This window comes from Mustela nivalis (genome assembly GCF_964662115.1).
Source record: "Mustela nivalis genome assembly, chromosome: 19".
In the NCBI taxonomy this organism is placed as follows: domain Eukaryota; kingdom Metazoa; phylum Chordata; class Mammalia; order Carnivora; family Mustelidae; genus Mustela; species Mustela nivalis.
The window spans coordinates 6,962,772-6,983,269 of NC_139038.1; the positions used below are offsets into that span (position 1 = coordinate 6,962,772).

General features: G+C 38.8%; 1 protein-coding gene across 2 annotated transcripts in view; it reads left to right on the top strand.

Moving 5' to 3' along the window:
• Positions 1-20,498, top strand: part of LOC309854059 (cytochrome P450 3A12-like) — a 45,890-nt gene extending 25,392 nt beyond the window's left edge. For both annotated transcript variants that reach the window (XM_082712752.1, XM_082712753.1), the window contains 9 exons: positions 4,892-5,005; positions 5,267-5,355; positions 6,801-6,949; positions 9,367-9,494; positions 10,538-10,604; positions 13,909-14,069; positions 15,621-15,847; positions 17,886-18,048; positions 20,104-20,498. In XM_082712752.1, the coding sequence (XP_082568878.1) occupies positions 4,892-5,005; positions 5,267-5,355; positions 6,801-6,949; positions 9,367-9,494; positions 10,538-10,604; positions 13,909-14,069; positions 15,621-15,847; positions 17,886-18,048; positions 20,104-20,187 (1,182 nt within the window). In that variant the 3' untranslated portion in view covers positions 20,188-20,498. The remainder of the gene's footprint in view (positions 1-4,891; positions 5,006-5,266; positions 5,356-6,800; positions 6,950-9,366; positions 9,495-10,537; positions 10,605-13,908; positions 14,070-15,620; positions 15,848-17,885; positions 18,049-20,103) is intronic.

Here is a 20,498-nt window from a genome sequence, read left to right on the forward strand (position 1 = left end):
TTGATATGTGGTCTGCAAGTGACTCATTTTAGACTCAAAGACACCTCCAGATTTAAATTGAGGAAGTGGAAAAAATTTACAATGCTAATAGACATCAAAGGAAAGCTGGGGTGGCAATCCTTATATCAAACAAATTACATTTTAAACCAAACACTATAATAAAAAATGAGGAAGGACACTATATCATACACAAAGGGCCTATCCAACAAGAAGATCTAACAATTTAAAATATCTTTGCCCCTAACATGGGAGCAGCCAATTATATAAGCCAATTAATTACAAAATCAAAGAAACACATCAACAATAATACAATAATAGTAGGAGACTTTAACACTCCCCTCACTGAAATGGACAGATCATCTAAGCAAAAGATCAACAAGGAAATAAAGACTTTAAATGACACACTGGACCAGATGGACTTCACAGATATTTATTCAGAATATTCCATCCCAAAGCAACAGAATACATATTCTTCTCTAGTGCCCATGGAACATTCTCCAAAAGAGATCACATCCTGGGTCACAAATCAGGTGTCAACTGGTACCAAAAGATTGGGATCATTCCCTTCATATTTTCAGACCACAATGCTTTGAAACTAGAGCTCAGCCACAAGAAGAAAGTTGGAAAGAACTCAAAATCATGGAGGCAAAAGAGCATCCCACTAAAGAATGAATGGGTAAACCAGGAAATTAAAGAAGAATTTTTTAAAAATTCATGGGAACCAAAGAAAATGAAAACACAACTGTTCAAAATCTTTGGGACACAGCAAAGGCAGTCCTAAGAGGAAAGTCTATAGAAATACAAGCCTTTCTCAAGAAACAAGAAAGGTCTCAAATACACAGCCTAACCTTACACCTAAGGAGCTGTGTAAAGAACATCAAATAAAGCCTAAACCTAGTAGAAGAGAAATAATAAAGATGAGAGCAGAAATCAATGAAATAGAAATCAGAAGGACAGTAGAACAGATCAAGGAAACTAGGAGCTGGTTCTTTGAAAGTGTTAATAAGGTTGATAAATTCCTAGCCAGACTTATAAGAAAGAAAAGAGAAAGGACCCAAATTAATAAAATATGAATGAAAGAGGAGAGACCACAACCAACACCAAATAAATACCAACAATTATAAGAACATAATATAAGCAACTATATGCCAGCAACTGAAACAATCTGGAAGAAATGGATGCATTTCTAGAGATGTGCAAACTACCAAAACTGAACCAGGAAGAAATAGAAAACCTGAACAGACCCATAACCTGTAAGGAAATTGAAGCAGTGATCAAAAATCATGGATCAAGGGTACATACCTCAATATCATAAAAACCACCTTTGAAAAACCCACAGTGAATATCATTCTGAATGGGGAAAAACTGAGAGCTTTCTCCCTAAGGTCAGGAACACAGCAGGGATGTCCACTATCACCACTGTCACTCAGCTTAGTACTAGAAGTCCTAGCCTTAGCAATCAGACAACAAAAAGAAATAAAAGGGGGTGCCTGGGTGGCTCAGTGGGTTAAACCACTGCCGCTCTGGTCATGATCTCAGGGTCCTGGGATCAAGTCCCGCATCAGGCTCTCTGCTCAGTGGGAAGCCTGCTTCCCTCTCTCTATCCCTCTGCCGCCTACTTGTTATCTCTCTCTGTCAAATAAATAAATAAAATCTTTTAAAAAAAAAGAAATAAAAGGCATTTGAATCAGCAAAGAAGTCAAACTCAAACTCTTTGCAGATGATATGATACTTTATGCAAACAAACCAAAAAGGTACCACCCCAAAACTGCTAGAACTTATACAGGAATTCAGTAAAGTGTCAGGATATAAAATCAATACACAGAAATCAGTTGCATTTCTATACACCAACAACGAAAGAGAAGAAAGAGAAATTAAGTAGTCGGTCCCATTTACAATTGCACCCAAACCTATAAGATACCTAGGAATAAATCCAACCAAAGAAGCAAAGGATCTGTACTCAGAAAACTATAGAATACTCACAAAAGAAATTGAGGTAGACACAAAGAAATCTAAAAATGTTCCGCTCATGGATTGGAAGAAAAAATATTGTGAAAAGGTCTATGCTACCTAGAGCAATCTATACATTTAATGCAATCCCTATCAAGATGCCATCAACTTTTTTAAAATTTTTTATTTCTTTTCTGCGTAACAGTATTCATTGTTTTTGCACCACACCCAGTGCTCCATGCAATCTGTGTCTTCTGTAATACCCACCACCTGGTTCCCTCAACCTCCCACCCCTCGCCCCTTCAAAACCCTCAGATTGTTTTTCAGAGTCCACAGTCTCTCATGGTTCCCCTCCCCTTCCAATTTCCCTCAACTCCCTTCTCCTCTCCATCTCCCCTTTTCCTCCATGCTATTTGTTATGCTCCACAAATAAGTAAAACCATATGATAACTGACTCTCTGCTTGACTTATTTCACTCAGCAAAGAAATGAAACAAATTATCTAGAAATTTATATGGAACAAAAAAAGACTCCAAATAGCCAGAGGAATATTGAAAAAGAAAACCAAAGTTGGTGGCATCACAATTCCAGACTTCAAGCTCTATTACAAAGCTGTAATCATCAAGACAGTATGGTACTAGCACAAAAACAGACACATAGATCAGTGGAACAAACTAGAGAGCCCAGAAATGGACCCTCAACTCTATGGTCAACTAATATTCAACAAAGCAGGAAAAAATGTCCAATAGAAAAAAGACAGTCTCTTCAACAAATGGTGTTGTGAAAATTGGACACAGAAGAATAAAACTGGGCCATTTCTTACACCATGCACAAAAATAGACTTAAAATGGATGAACGACCTCAGTGTGAGACAGGAACCCATCAAAATCCTTGAGAATAACACAGACAGCAATTGCTTTGATCTCAACCGCAGCAACTTCTTCCTTGAAATATTGCCAAAGGCAAGGAAAGCAGGGGCAAAATGAATAATTGGGACTTCATCAAGATAAAAAAAAACTTTTTCACAGCAAAGGAAACAGCCAACAAAACCAAAAGACAACTGACAGAATGGGAGAATATATTTGCAAAAGACATCAGATAAAGGGCTAGTATCCAAAATCTATAAAGAATTTATCAAACTCAACACCAAAGAATAAATAATCTAATCAAGAAATTGACAGAATACATGAACAGACATTTTTCTAATGAAGACATACAAATGGCCAACAGACACATGAAAAAGTGTTCAACATCCCTCAGCATCAGGGAAATACAAATAAAAAGCAACACTGAGATAGCACCACACACCAGTCAGAATAACTAAAAGTAACAAGTCAGGAAATGACAGATGTTGGGGAGGTTGCAGAAAAAGGGGAACCCTCCTACACTGTTGGTGGGATTGCAAGCTGGTGCATCCACTCTGGAAAGCAGTAAGGAGCTTCCTCAAAAAATTGAAAATAGAGCTACCCTACAACCCAGTAATTGGACTACTGGGTATTTACCCCAAACATACAAATGTAGTGATCTGAAGGGGTACGTGCATCCCAATATTTATAGCAGCAATGTCCACAATAGCCCAACTATGGAAAGAGTCTAGATGTCTATCAACAGAATGAATAAAGAAGATGTGGGATATAAAAATACAATGGAATACTACTCAGCTATCAAAAAAATGAAATCTTGCGATTTGCAACAATGTGGATGGAACTAGAGGGTATTATGCTAAGTGAAATAAGTCAATCAGAGATAGACAATTCTCATATGATCTCAATGTATGAGGAATTTGAGAAACAAGACATAAGATCTTAGGGGGAAGGGAGGGAAAAATGAAACAAGACAAAACCGAAGAGAGAGAAAAACCATAAGAGACTCTTAATCTCAAGAAACCAACTGAGGGTTGCTGGATTGGAAGAGGGAGGAATGGGGTGTCTGGGTGATGGACATTGGGGAGGGTACGTGCTGTGGTGAGTGCTGTGAATTGTGTAAGACTAGTGAATCACAGGCCTGAGTCCTGAAACAAATCATGCATTATATGTTAATTTAAAAATCACCATATCAGAAGGGGGTGGGATTATGGACATTGGGGAGGGTATGTGCTTTGGTGAGTGCTGTGAAGTGTGTAAACCTGGTGATTCACAGACCTGTACCCCTGGGGATAAAAATATATGTTTATAAAAAATTAAAAATTAAAAAAAAATCACCATATCAAGACATGTTTTACAGATGCTCATGCTGTACATATATATGAAGACAAGTGGTCTGAGGCAACATACAGTTTGCCAGGCTATCTGGCTATCTTCCACCAATCCAGTTCTACCAATTCCCCTGGAGGAGTAGTTTCCCCACCAAATTTTCCATACCACATTTACATCAAAAAGGAGATTGGAATATAAAGGCTGGAAAGCACATCAGGTGGCTTGACACCTCCGTCAGCCTTGCAGGATGCTAGGCATTTAGGATAAATATCTATTGAGCATCTAGCATAGGGACTGCTACTAAGTAGACAGCCACTAAGTATCTGGTGAGTAAGTGTGGCCCAGTCAGTTAAGCATCTGCCTTCACTCAGGTCATAATTCCAGAGTCCCTGGAGTGAGCCCTGATTCTGGCTCCCTGCTCAGCAGGGAGTCTGCCTCTGCCTATTCCCTTGTTCATGCTCTCTTTCTCTCTCTCAAATAAGGAAATGAATAAATAGTAATAAAATAATAATAATAAATAAAACAAAATAAAAACAAATAATATAAATATTATAAATATATAATAAATATTAATAAATATAACAAATTATATAATATATATTATAACATATAACATATAAATATAATATAATAATAAATATAATAATAAAAAATTGATGAGTAATTTATGCCCATTTAACAAATTTTCCAAATTGTGAAGACCTACAAAACTTATGTAGGGCATAATGTGTTTTGCTTTGACTCTAGTCTTTTGGTCCTCTGGGATTTATGAAAAATGCCATTTCTATGTCTGAGGATGAACAATGGAAGAGAATACGAACATTGCTGTCTCCAACTTTCACCAGCGGAAAACTCAAGGAGGTAAGAAAAGAATAGGACTTTTAATTAGGAAGTTAAGGAATATTCCTGGGGAGAGATAGAAAATAAGGTCATAGTCCATCCCTAAGTGGTACTCTACTGTATTTGGGCTTCCCCCAAATGGTCCTTTATCTTCATGTTCTGGAAGAGACATGATAAAACTTGTTATTAAATGCCCTTACTGCTCCATGCTTGTGAAAGCTATGTCATCCTAGGACTTGATTCTCATATTTAACTTCAGGTGGTCATGTATTTTGTTTGTAGATGTTCCCCATCATTGGCCAGTATGGAGATGTGTTGGTGAGGAACCTGAGGAAGGAGGCAGAGAAAGGCAAACCTATCAACTTGAAAGAGTAAGTAGGAGTCCAGTTGCTGGGATTCTAACTCTGTTGTGACACTTTCCAGCTGTTGCCATAGGGTCAATTCCCATTGTTGAGTTACTCCAGTGAACAAGCTGATGTAGGTGTATGGTGTTACAACTCCAGCGGGCCAGCCAAGAAGAGGTAGCTCACCTCAAAATGCAAGGAAGTCCAGAGAAAAACAGTCTTCTTTTGTGTGCATGAGTTGGGATTTATTTACTTGCTTAATCATCACCTTGGACATTTTAGAAGACAAAAATACATTGTTTGAAAAGAAGAAATATGAGCTTAGAGAGTATGGAATGGTGGGAGGGGAACGTACTTGGTACATATTCCTGGGCACTGGGTGGGGCAAAAAAGTTACCCTATGGAACTTGGAACAACTTAAACCCTTCCCTGATTTTGTTAAGGATATTAATGAATACTGTCTACGGCCATACCACCCTGAATGCGCCCGATCTCGTCAGGATATTAATGAATACTAAATATTAACTTTTTTAAATTTATTTTTTATTTATTTTAAGCATAACAGTATTCATTATTTTTGCACCACACCTTTTATAACCATTTGTCCATCTTTTAATCTCAAAAGGGGGAAGGCCCTGCACATGGGATAGGTAGGGTAATGATGATAGATAGATAGATGATAGATTTTTTTTTTTGTCTAAGTTAGATATATTTTAATTACGCAGGCTGAACAGATGTACATTGCAACTGTCCTGGGAAAACTAGGCCATATGACCACTTAGATATGGCACCCCCATTTCAATTTTGGATTGATTTAATATATATGTTTTAACTAGGAACATTCTTTGTTCTTACATTTTCCAGAAATGAGTATGCCTTCAGGGCAAGCTAGATCTCTGTTGTTGAGAAAGAGTGGGTCTTTCATGAAGAAGCCTTAGTTGGGGTTTAGAGAAGAAGGGATGATGTTTCTGGCAGTACAGAATATGGTGTTGGTGCTCTGTAATGTACTGTCGAGGAATAACCTCTGAGCATAGTTACTGTAGTGAGAGAATATCCAGACCAGTTTCATCTTTCTTGATTCCCTGAGAAAGGGTTCATTATTCCACCATTTGTCCTGCTCAGACACAGTGCTTATCCACCTTCTATTGCGCATACTCAAAATTTATTACTGTAATTTGTCAGGCTTTGTGTCTCTATCCCTCCATGACTGAGCTCTTAGAACTCAGAGGTGTGTCTAACTTGCCCTAATGTCCCCATTACTCCAGGACAAGGCCAGCTGTATCACTGGCACCTCATGAGCACCACATGAGTGAATGTGATAGTATATAGACTCTTCAGATGACCCAGATGGTGGTTCTGAAAGTGTGGTTCTTGTCTTGCCTGAGCATGGGATCTACATGCACTTCTTGTGTTGTATAAGGATATTAAAGAGGTGCTGATCTTAATTATCCATGTCTTTGTTTCTCTCACAGCATCTTTGGGGCCTACAGCATGGATGTGATTACCAGCACATCATTTGGAGTGAACATTGATTCTCTCAACAACCCACAAGATCCCTTTGTGGAAAATGCCAAGAAGATCTTAAAATTTGATATCCCTGATCCATTTTTACTCTCCATAGGTATGTACACTAGTGTTTCTTCTTTTCTCCTCCTCCCTTTTTCTTCCCTTGTTTCCTTTTTCTCTCACTTCCTCCCTTCCACTTTTCTTTTCTTTTTTTTCCAAATTTACTTTTTGTAAAGATTTTATTTATTTATCAGAGAGAGAGCACAAGGAGGGGGAGAAGCAGGCAGAGCAGGCAGAGGGAGAAGCAGGCTCCCCCCACCTTGAGCAAGGAGCCCAATGCTGGACTTGATCCCAGGACCCTGGAATCATGACCTGAGCTGAAGGCAGGTGCTTAAACAGACTGAGCCACCCAGGTGTCCCAAACCTTTGACTTTTCTACAACAATTGTACTGAGATATATCTCCATATAACATATAAGTACCCCCCCCTTAAAATGTAGAATTCAATTTTGATGGTCTCAGTGTTCATCAAAAAAAATTTTAATATTGATGATGTACAATGTATGTATTTTTCCTTTTATTTCTGTGCTTTCAGTGTCAGAATTCACTGAGAAATCTGAGATCATCAAAATTTATCCCTTGGTTTTCTCCTAAGGATTATAAAGTTTTGCTTTTAGATTTGGGTCTTTAATCCACTTTGAATTTATTTTTATATGTTGTATTAGGTAAGAGTCCAACTTCACTTTTTTTTTTCTTTTTTTGCATGGGACTGTCCTCTTGTCCCAGCACCATTGATTAAAAAGACTATTTTTTCTTCATTGAATGGTCTTAGAAACCTTAGCAAAATCAGTTGACCATGAACAGTTGGGTAACATTTTGGACCCTAAATTCAATTCCTTTGATCTATATTGTCTATCCTTATGCTTCTGCTCTTGTCTCTATTGTGTGTTTCCTCCTTCTTGCTTTGGGTTTTGTTTCCTATTGTTTTTCCAGCTTGTTTATAACCAAAAAATTGGGTCATTGATTTGAGATCTTGGCCATTATTATTATTATTTTTAGATTTTAGTTTTTAAGTCATCTCTACACCCAACAGGGAGCTTGAACTCACATCTCCAAGGTCAAGAATGGCACATTCTACCAACTGAGCCAGATAAATGTCCCAAGATCTTAGTTCTTTTAAATGTAGATATGTATATATGTATATATGTATATATATATATGTATATACATATATATATATATATATATATATATCCACAAGTTGGTACAGCCACTTTGAAAAGGGTATACAGGTTCCTCAAAAAATTAAAAATAGATCTACCTTATGATCCAGTAATTGCACTACTGGGTATTTACCCCAAAGATACGGATGTAGTGAAAAGAAGGGGCACATGCACCCTGGTGTTCATAGCAGCAATGCCCACAGTAGCCAAACTGTGGAAGGAGCTGAGATGCCCTTCGACAGATGAGTAGATAAAGAAGATGTAGTCCATATATACAATGGAATATTACTCAGCCATCAGAAAGGATGAATACCCCATTTCCATCAACATAGATGGTACTGGAGGAGATTATGCTAAGTGAAATAAGTTAAACAGAGAAAGACAATTATCATGTGGTTTCACTTACTTGTGGAACATAAGGAATAACATGGAGGACATTAGGAGAAGGAAGGGAAAAATGAAGCAGGTGGGAAATCAGATGGGGAGATGAACCGTGAAAGACTATGGACTCTGGGAAACAATCTGAGGTAAATTGGGGTGGGGGTTGAAGGATGGGTTAGCCTGGTGATGGGTATTAAGGAGGGCAGGTATTGCATGGAACACTGGGTGTTATATGCAAACAGTGAACCGTGGAACACTACATGAAAAACTGATGAAGTACTGTATGGTGACTAATGAACTAAATAAATAATTTTTAAAATGTAGACATATATAATGAGAAATTTCTTCCTAGTCACTGCTTTTTCTCATCCCATGAGTTTTGTATATAGTTTCTTCATTTTTGTAATCTCTAAGTAATTCCTAAGTGCCCTTTTGATTTCTTCTTTGGCCACATTACGGGACTGTAATGTTTAATTTCCACATATTTACAAAATCCAATGTTGTTTGTATTCTCAATTTCTAATTTTATTCCATTGTGGTTGAAGGGCATGCTATGTATTATTTGCATTCTGACAACACCTTCTTAAATAGCATGATAATTAAAGTAACATCTTATGGTCTGGTATATCCAAAGAGACTCTAGTCCAAAATTAAAAGGCTAAGAGATCTGGGAATGTAATCCTGCTTCTTTGGTTACCCAAAGATGTGGTTGGAGACACTGATCTCACTGCTCTAGTGGTGGCACCTACTTGTGACTTTCCCTGGCTCAGCCACTGGCTTGAAATTTCAAGTAAAGTTGATAGAGGGAATGACTCCCAGCTTTAATGACTCCTGGTGTCTTTTACTTTTCTGTTATAGTCCAAATTATAATTGCTCTGGGTAAATTTTGCATTTTCACTGTGATTTCCAATGTTCTTTTTTCCTTACAGTACTCTTTCCATTCCTGACCCCAGTTTATGAAATATTAAATATCTGGCTATTTCCCAAAAAAGTTACTGATTTTTTCACAAAATCTATAAAAAGAATGAAGGAAAGTCGCCTAAAAGATAAGCAAGAGGTAACTATGGTGGTGATTACATGTATGTGTTTACTTTCGATCTCTTATTTAGTTGTATACATATCATGTGTACTCTTCTATGTATTTTTTTTACTGTAGAGAACTGTAGGGTTTAGAGCAGGAGACTTCTAACATTTTAGAGAGAATGAAGAAGGTGGAATTCAGGTAAGGAGATAAGAAAATGAGTCTAAGATTCAATGTTTAAGATTTAATAATAAAGGTGGAACATAGTGTGTCCCTGCATGAGATTTCTCTTCAATAAATTATCAAAAGGTAAAAATTACTGTGTAAAAATCATTTTTATGATAGTATAACATCTCCAGATGTTATATTGGCAAAGAATCCCTTTAATTCAAAGCCTCTTATTTTACACGTTCCCCAGAGGAATGTCCTATGAGGCATCTGCTGGAAGATAGTCTGTGTTAAATTTGAGACTGTCATAGTCTGGAGTGGGCAGGAGTCTTCTCTGGGCACTGAAGCTGCAAGTTGAGCCAGCTTCACCTTCCTGAGGCCTGGCAGCCAGCACAAAGATGTGTGTCTCCCAGCAAGACAGGGCTGGGGTACGCCCAGAATGTCACTGAAAATTGGGCAGAACTCTGGGAGGGTGGGGCATTGGAAGATGTTGACACAGAAGCTGCCCATGGATTCTGCAGAGATCAGGAAATTTGTCTATGTAGCCATTCATTAAGAATTAAGGCTGGAGGGAAAAAAAGGACCCAAATCAGGGATTTTCCCCTGAGTTAGCAAGCATGACAGGAGAGGGAGTATGCAACACTTTGGTCAGAAAGTTGTGTTCAAAATCCAGAGAAACTCAGGATCAAAGGAGAAAGAACCAAAAAGCAGTGGGACACAATAGCTGGATTCCTGTCGGGAAAACATCCTGCTGCAAGATTTGTAGCTGGATGTTTTTGCCACCGGCAAGTCAGTCTTCTGGATTTAAAGGAACCATATTCTCAGGAAAAAAGCTAAGTCCTGCATCCCTAATTTATTTCTGACTTTTATGAGTGATGTTTTGTTGTTGAAACTATTCTTTCTGCTTGTAGCACCGAGTGGATTTACTCCAACTGATGATTAACTCCCAGAATTCTAAAGAAGTGAATAACCACAAAGGTAAGTAATGAGAGCTTCAGATAGCCAGTGATGGAGAGTTTCTGATGCAGGGTTCTGAGATGTGGAGGAAGATTTTTAGCAGATGGAATTTCTGCAAATTGAAGAAAGACACAAGATCAGGTACAAATGGTAGTAGAAGCAGCTTCCAGAAGCACCCAGCAATAAGTTTGTTCAAAACCTTAAGGGCAACCATAGACAAGGAAGTCAGTGGTTCATGGATCACCTGCATCAGAACCTCTGGGGAGCTTATTTTCCATGTCAATCATCTGGCTTAAATCAGACCAGTGAATTTGAAACTGGAAATTCACATCAAGGCTTCATCATCTCAGAAGACACATGACCCCAGTGTTGGTGGTGACCTGGAACATTTGGTTAAAATTGTATTAACTGGCTTAATGTATTGTAAAGTTTTACTTTCCATTTTGTAATTAAGAAGTGGTGCCATTTTGTAATTAAGAACTGGTGCAAGATGCCTTTTCAACTGTGTAAATGCTGTTTCTCTTCAAGCTTTCACCTACTGCTTTTACTGTTCACGGATGGAATTTGAAACAATTATTACTATGATGGCTCCAAAATGGTGACTTTCTAATCCCATCAATTCTCCCACTTTGATAAGTGATTGTCCATTGTGAGGGAGCTTTTCATTCACTCTCTGTAATTAATTAATTAATGTCAATATGATTTCATATATTACTAGCTTAGTCTCTTACATCATTCCTTTTTTAGATCCTCAATTGTCTCAGATTTGTCTTTTGGAAGCCCTTTCAAGTGGGCTTCCTGTTATTTTTTTCTTCCTTTTTAAAAATATTTTCAATAGACCTTTTTTTTAGACTTTATTTTTTATAGCCATTTTAGGTTCACTGCAAAAGTTAGTGAAAGACACAGAGACATCTCATATCCCCCCTGCCCTACCTACACACAGCATCCCCCCACTGTCAAAATCTTCACCATGTCATACATTTATTACAATCAATGTTCCTACAATGACACATTATTACCACTCAAAATCCATAGTTTACATTACAGTTCACCCTTGGTGTTATACATTCTGTGAGTTTTGCCAAAGGTATAATGGTCTATCCACCATTATAGGACAGAGTATTCTATTTATTTTCCCATATTATTTCCCAAACATTTGCTTTCATTCTAGGGTAAGACATTCCTGGTTTCTCTTCTCTTTCCCTTGATGAGTCCTGGAATCAGCCCCTTCTCCAGAAGCTTTGTTTCCTTTCAGTGAGAAATGGTATTTAGGAACCAAAATCTGGGATCTAGGAGTGCTCACTGCTGTAAAGTTTTTTTGCTTCTATTTCCTCTCAGTGGGCCAAGTTAAGAATATCAAATATATTTACACAGCACTGATAAACGTAAACATTTCTATATCTATCCATCACCAGTGATGTGATTATGGCCTCTGAGTCTGAAAGAAAAAAAGAGCCTTGATTTATAGTTTTCTTCTATGACAGAAATATTCCCATCATGGTTAATTTCAGGCTAAATATGATTTGACAGCCATCTCCCAAAATTCTTGAATATTTAACAATTGATTCTAGAGAATAAGGATGGGTTTACTCTATCACACCAGTAAAATATATACATACATATGTATACATCTACTTTTATCTATTATCTATCTATCATCTATCTATCTATCATCATCATCTATCTATCTATAGATAGATTTTCTGTGATACAGAAACTATTCTATATATGCCCAGTTCAATACAGAACCACTACACACATGTAGTTAATTGAACACTTGACATGTGGCTAGTGTCACTGGATAACTAAATTGTATATTGTTTTTTTTTTAAAGATTTTATTTATTTGACAGACAGAGATCACAAGTAGAGAGGCAGAGAGAGAGGAGGAAGCAGGCTCCCTGCTGAGCAGAGAGCCTGATGCGGGACTCGATCCCAGGACCCTGAGATCATGACCTGAGCCGAAGGCAGCGGCTTAACCCACTGAGCCACCCGTATATTGTTTTTAAAGTAATTAATTAATATTTAAATATAAATAGATACATCTTGTAAGTAGCTACCATATCAGACAGAAGGAGCTACAAAATGTGATTATCATGAGGTTCATGGCATTTGGGGGAAAGACTTTGATAGATGAATTTATCCACAGCAGCATCACAGAAAGTATGACTGGGGAATCAGAATTCTGTAGACTTTTCTTACACTCATTTTTATTATTTTTAGTTCATATCTGTGACAAGTACCATGTTAATTTCAGTGCCTTACGTATTATCTAATCCTTTTCTGATCAAATAGATTAGAGCATGACCATGCTTAGTTTCTACCACAAGAAAGTCAAAGGGGAGGCCAACTTGTACTCAAGGTGGGGCCATTTACTAAGGAAGGTGACCTTCAGGCCATGATTGAATAGGCATTGTTAATTCCACTCACTAGATTCTGTTTGTCTATAATTCATGCCTGCCCATGTCCTCCTATTTATCATTGGTTTTTTGCTATCTTATGCAGTTGATTAGACTAACATCATTCACCAATCTTCTAGCATTTTGTCTGTGTCATAGTTTCTATACATATTTGAGATCATCGATGTGAAGAATGTGCCCCAGGGCTTCTCTTACCTGAAACCTCTCAAAGGTATAATCCATGCTTCTCAAGCTAGGTTGGACACACAAATCACATCTCAGGAAGCTCAGATTTTTATTCCATAGTTCTAGGGTAAGGTTTGAGATTCTGCATTTCTAATAAGATCTCAGGTGCTGCAGATGCTGCTAGTCATGGACCACACTTGGATAGCAAGAGTTTATCTATAACCCAATATTGTCCACTTAAATTCCTGCAAATAATGTTTAGATGAAAGATCATTCATTTTTCCTGATAATTAGCCTTAGCATTGCATACTCTCAAAAGAATTAAGCTGTATTTTAGCTGGAAGAAATTATATTTTTCCTGGGGGAGGATGTTAGCCCATGTTACTTAGGGCAGAAGTACTTTTACAATTCTCTAAAAGACAACACTGATAACTCTGTGTATGTTAGACAGAAATACCATCTCCTGAAATTTACTCACAATTGTTTGTAGGGAGGGTGGCATAACCAGTAACAGATGTCTAAGAATATTACAAACCTTTGGAATAACCAGATCAAGACAACCTTTGCCTCTTTCTGGCTCTACAAGATAGATATTAGAGTGAAACCACTCCCAATTTGATTCTGAATTGCTTTTACATATTCCACCAGGGATTTGGGGGTTTCAAATGCATTTGTCATCATCCAATCTGTGATGTTTCATATTCACCTGTTTTAGCTAAAATATCTTTCCCCTCCTTTTAGCTCTTTCTGATCTGGAGCTTGTGGCCCAGTCTATTATCTTTATTTTTGCTGGCTACGAGACCACTAGTACTTCTCTTTCCCTCCTTATCTATGAATTGGCCACTCATCCTGATGTTCAACAGAAACTGCAGAAGGAGATTGATGCTACTTTCCCCAATAAGGTAAGGGGGTCCTGCTGTAAGATGGAGTCAAGATAGGCTCAGTTATAGCAGCAACGGCCATGGTCGCCAAACTGTGGAAAGAACCAAGATGCCCTTCAACGGACGAATGGATAAGGAAGATGTGGCCCATATACACTATGGAGTATTATGCCTCCATCAGAAAGGACAAATACCCAACTTTTGTAGCAACATGGACGGGACTCGAAGAGATTATGCTGAGTGAAATAAGTCAAGCAGAGAGAGTCAATTATCATATGGTTTCACTTATTTGTGGAGCATAACAAATAGCATGGAGGACATGGGGAGATAGAGAGGAGAAGGGAGTTGGGGGAAATTGGAAGGGGAGGTGAACCATGAGAGACTGTGGACTCTGAAAAACAATCTGAGGGTTTTGAAGGGGTGGGGGATGGGAGGTCGGGGTACCAGGTGGTGGGTATTATAGAGGGCACAGATTGCATGGAGCACTGGGTGTGGTGAAAAAATAATGAATACTGTTATGCCAAAAATAAATAAAAAATAAAATAAACAAACAAACAAATAAATAAATAAAATCTTAAAAAAAAAAATAGGCTCAGTTATGTCTCAGTAACCAGTAAGATTAACCCTCAAATCTCGTTGGTTTTCATAGCAAAAGTTTACTTCTAACCCACATGTGCATGTCCAACATGGGTATAGTAGAGGATAGGAGTGAGTCTCTGTTTTACACAGTTGCTTGGGTATAAAGGGTAAAGAGGTTCCAGAGATGTGAGGCCCCTGTTTTAAAAGGAAACAGTGACTTCAACATATTTCACTTAAGATTATGTGTCATACGAATGGATAAGGAAGATGTGGTCCATATACACTATGGAGTATTATGCCTCCATCAGAAAGGATGAATACCCAACTCTTGTAGCAACATGGATGGGACTGGAAGAGATTATGCTGAGTGAAATAAGTCAAGCAGAGAGAGTCAATTATATATGGTTTCACTTATTTGTGGAGCATAACAAATAGCATGGAGGACAAGGGGAGTTAGAGAGGAGAAGGGAGTTGGGGTAAATTGGAAGGGGAGGTGAATCATAAGAGACTATGGACTCTGAAAAACAATCTGAGGGGTTTGAAGTGGCAAGTGGGGTGGGAGGTTGAGGTACCAGGTGGTGGGTATTAGAGAGGGCACGGATTGCATGGAGCACTGGGTGTGGTGAAAAAATAATGAATACTGTTATGCTGAAAATAAATAAATTTAATTTTAATAAAAGATTAAGTGTCATAGTGTATTAGTCACTTTTGATCATATGAGGAAGAAATGCCACTACTTGGTAATGGAAAGGATGTCAGGCCCTGTTTAGAGGATTGTCCTAGCAATCTCTTCTAATTGTTACTGCTGCATATAAGTCAGTGGGCCATTGAGCAAGTCAAAGGACATGGTAGACATTAAAATGCCCATAAATGGCTGTTACCAAAACAAATCATTTTTAAATGTTATTTTCTAACACTTCAGTAGTAGTGCACTGCCTGAGTTGAAATGGATCCCAAATGTTAATTTGTGAAAATCTGTTTCTTTCCTTCCAGACACTGCCCACTTACGATGCCCTTGTACAGATGGAGTATCTGGACATGGTATTGAGTGAAAGTCTCAGATTATACCCAATCGCTGGGAGACTTGAGAGGGCCTGTAAGAAAGATGTGGAAATCAGTGGTGTCTTCATTCCCAAGGGGATGTTGGTGATAGTGCCAACCTTTTCTCTTCACCGAGACCAGGATCTCTGGCCAGAGCCTGAGGAGTTCCGTCCTGAAAGGTACAGGGAACCTACCCTCATATTGAAGGATATTGTGATATTTTCTTAGTATAGATGACAATTGTGTGGTTGTATAATTATTTACTTGTACATCTTTTTATTTTTAGAAGTAATTTTCTTATTGCAAAATGATCATTATTGTCAAAATTTTATAAACTGTGGACCCTAAAAATAATATTAAAATCATCCTCAATCCCAATATATCAAGGTTATTAATAATGATATATATGTCCTTGTGGGCATTTTTCTTAGTGTATATTGACTACTAAAAATTATATTGGCATTACATTTTTTGAATGACTTACTTAATGTTACATTAAACTATAACAACATACTATATTTGTGCTTGTGATTATATGCATATGTCATAATTTATTTAGCCACCATCTTATTGAAGGAAATAGGTCTTTTCTTTTCCTTTAAGTTTTTTGGTCCCCTTTAGCTCTTTGAATTCACCCTTACATCCCCCATTCCATGTTTGTGAACCTTGGCTGCTCATCTGCTAGCCATAGTGGGAGAGAAAAGACTATGGACCTGAGAGTTCTCATCCACAGGAGGAGCAGCCTCATGAGGATATAGGTGCACACAAGTCCTGTGCTGTCAGTGGCTGCAGTCCTATGCCAGCTCCCACCTTTGTTGGTATCTGGGGCTCGTCCAAAGCAAAGTCATCTGAAAAGTCTGCTCTCTAGCTGTCTGAAACATCCTCCTTGAACACATCTTGAGATTTCTCTTCTGGGATTTCAGAGCAGAGTCTGGCTTTAGGCACAGTCTGAATTCTACAAAAGTTGGTTTATTTTATTGATGACAAAATTTGGAGTGAAGCTTTTAGGGATCTAGACTTTTAGCCCCTGACTCTAAGCTCCCTGATGGCAGAGCTCTTGTCCTGTTGCATGGTGTCCTTAGTGCTAAAATCACATCTATACATAGTACTTGCTGAAAGAAGTCAGAATTGACCAAGTCATCTGTTTTCTGGACCAGAAGCCCTGGTGGTTCTCACAAGCTCAGTAATCCCTGGTCCTATACTTTCTTGAACAGAAACCAGAGACCACTTCTTCTGGACAGTTCTTTGTCATGATTCATTCAGTTATGAAAGGAAGTGCTTATGTATGTGTGTTAGGGACCCTGCCAGGCAGTGCAAGATCCACATGTTAAAAATGCCTATTATGGAGAATTTTTAACACATGCACAATCATATGCTAAGAAATACTTCTAATGCATCCAAATGTGCCCATAACCTGCCCAACAACCACTAACCCATGTCAGCTGCCCCATCCACACACCATTGCAATTCCTTGTCTGATTCGCATGTAATTTTAAGACTCATGATCTGTAAACATTCCAGTATGTTCTTCACAATATATGGAGTTTTTAAAAATGCCTACTGAGAATGCCATTATTACTTTCCCCAAATCCACATATTTTCTTAATATAAATATTGAGGAATGAGACTTCAATAAAATGTAAGTCTAACCTTCAAGGAATTTATAACCTCATGGAACAGATAGAGAAGAATTCAGTGATTGTACTGGTTATACATAACCATGAGTATGGATATAGTGTGTGTGTGTGTGTGCTCATGTAAATCATCTAACATGCTGTTCTGTGCAAGTGGTTGGGGAGTGCCAGTGGAAAGGGCAGGGAAGTAAAGGGAAAATTAACAATGCAAATCATGGGAAGCATCTCTCCTACTTTCTTTGTCCATGGGTATGTAACCAATGTAAGACAGTGGATGCAGGATCCTACCTTTCCTTCAGTCAGACTCGTATCCTGCTCACCTTTCAGAGTATGAACTACTCACTACCCTGAATATAATCCCAGTGTTTAAGATAAAGCTTGTTTCAACAACATTTGTCTCATCTCCTCCACAAGCCTGAATGCTCCCATAGGGGATGGGGTTTCCAACGACCTGTAGCTTATAATTGTCACAGCAAAATAAGCATAGCTGGATTATAGTAACCAGCCCATCAAAGTTTCTTATATACTCCTGGTTGAGAACCCCCAATACGTAGCTCTTGTGGTTTTTATGTATCCTAACCAGGTTCAGCAAGAAGAACAAGGACAGCATAAATCCTTACACATACCTGCCTTTTGGAACTGGACCCCGAAACTGCATTGGGATGAGGTTTGCGATCATGAACATGAAACTTGCCCTTGTCAGAGTCCTGCAGAACTTCTCCTTCAAACCTTGTAAAGAAACACAGGTCAGAGAGATGACTTTCAGCTTAACTAGTGTTTATTGTGTTTCTTAAACCAAAAGATGGGTATGGGTGTGTGTGTCTGTGTCTATGAGAGAGAGGGATCATTCATCCTTAATAATTTGTCCTATTTCCTGAAGAATCTATTTGGAGCACTTGTGAACTTCTAAGGGTCCTTCAGCTCCTGATTGTCATGTCTATGGTTTATGACCACCCAGCCGTAAGGGTCATCTAGTCCATGCAGTTCATGTGACATCATTATGCATGGATCTATGAACTTCAGCAAAGTATTTAATTTCTTTCAAGTCCACAGAAAGGAAGGAAACATGTATACAATCATGGTGTGCAGTGATTACTGCAACATAACTTTTGAATGATGCTCTTCTTCACCACAGCTTACAGATACTCTCAGACTATGGTTCTCAACCCCTGGTTATACACTGGAATCAATGGATTTGTTCAAAATCCTGAGGCCCAAGTCATCTCAGAAATTCTTTTTTTTAAGATTTTATTTATTTATTTGAAATAAAGAGAGAGAGAGCACAAGCAGCTGGAGAAGGGTAGAGAGAGAAGTAGACTCCCCACTGAGCCAGCAGCCCGAGACATGGTTCCATCCCAGGACTCTAAGACCATGACCTGAGCCCAAGGCAGAGGCTTAACAGATTGAGTCACCCAGGTGCCCCCGTATCAGAAATTCTAACATAATTCACACAGAGTGTGGTTTTAAAAGTGCAAACAATGTTGAGAATCAGCGGTGTAAAGCATGTCTGCCAGATGTGAAGGGTCCCAGGGTCCAGGCCATCCTGGGTACGTGGCCCCACCTTCTGCAAGCCTGGCTCCTGTCTAGCTATTCTTCTTTTCTATCCCAATCTGCAATCATGAATGAATGGTTCCACCAGGAGAGGTGAAATTATCTTTAGAAGGGGAGATGGCCATAGAATAAAATACATAATACCCACTCAGGATGACCTTGCAAACTTCAACATACACAATTTAACTCTATCACTTTTCAAAATTGTTTGCCATAATGGCTAAGAAACCTTTTAAATGTTAAACACTCATCCTTTTTACTTAAAATTTATTTTTATTTTTTTAAGATTTTATTCATTTATTTGATAGAAAGAGACACAGCAAGAGAGGGAACAGAAGCTGGGGGAGTTGGGAGAAGGAGAAGCAGGCTTCCCGCTGAGCAGGGAGCCCAACGCAGGGCTCTATCCCAGCACCCTGGGATCATGACCTGAGCTGAAGGCAGACGCCTAACGACTGAGTCACCCAGGCGCCCCTATTTATTTATTTTTTTATTATGTTATATTAGTTACCATTCAGTACTTCATTAGTTTTTGATGTAGTGTTCCATGATTCAGTGTTTGCATATAACACTCTGTGCTCCATGCAATACCTGCCCCTCCTTAATACCCATCACCAGACTAACCCATCCCCCCACCCCCACCCCTCTAAAGCCCTCAGTTTGTTTCTCAGAGTCCATACTCTCTCATGGTTCATCTAGCCCTCCGATTCCCGCCCCCCTCCGCCTTCATTTTCCCTTCTCTCTTTTTTTTTTAAAGATTTTATTTATTTACTTGACAGACAGAGATCAGAAGTAGGCAGAGACACAGGCAGAGAGGAGGAAGCAGGCCCCCTGCCGAGCAGAGAGCCCAATGTGGGGCTCGATCACAGGACCCTGAGATCATGACTTGAGCCGAAGGCAGAGGATTAACCCACTGAGCCACCCAGGCACCCCCATTTTCCCTTCTCTTAATGTCCTCCATGCTATTCCTTATGTACTTAAAATTTAAATCAAAACAGAACACAAGCCAACATGAGTTTGTCCCCAGCCTGGTACACAGTAAATATTCAGTAGCTAATCTGTTGAATGGCTTGGAAGCATTCATGAATGCTTCCATGCTCCAGTCTTGAGAGCTTACAGGGTGATTTTGAAGAATCAGAGATAGGTGATGCTAAATAGCATACATTATTGTCCTTCATGTGTCTTCCCTGCTTTGAATTTGTCATTGCCAGGGCTTCATTCCTGGTTCTCAAATCCTTGTTTAACTGTTGCAGATCCCCCTGAAATTAAGTTCTTATGGGTTAATTCGACCAGAAAAACCCATTGTTCTCAAGATTGAGCCAAGAGATGGGGTGTGAGTGGAGCCTGACTTTCCTAAGGACCTCTCCTTTGTTCTTCAAGAAGCTGTATCCCAGATCACCAGAGACCTCAATTTCCTTCGTGAGTAAAACCCAGAAATGAAGATGGCCTGCATCTACTGCCCGTGACAGATAACTAGGGCTTCCATACATTCACTTAGCTTTTTTTGGTGTCGGTGTGGAGCATTCTTTATTGCAGAGAGTAAAGGAGGTGACCAATAAATACCAGAGATGTAGACTCAGCCTGTCTGATTCACAGACTACCCCCAGTTAGTACCATCTGTTCCCCTGATCAAGAATAAAACGTTCTC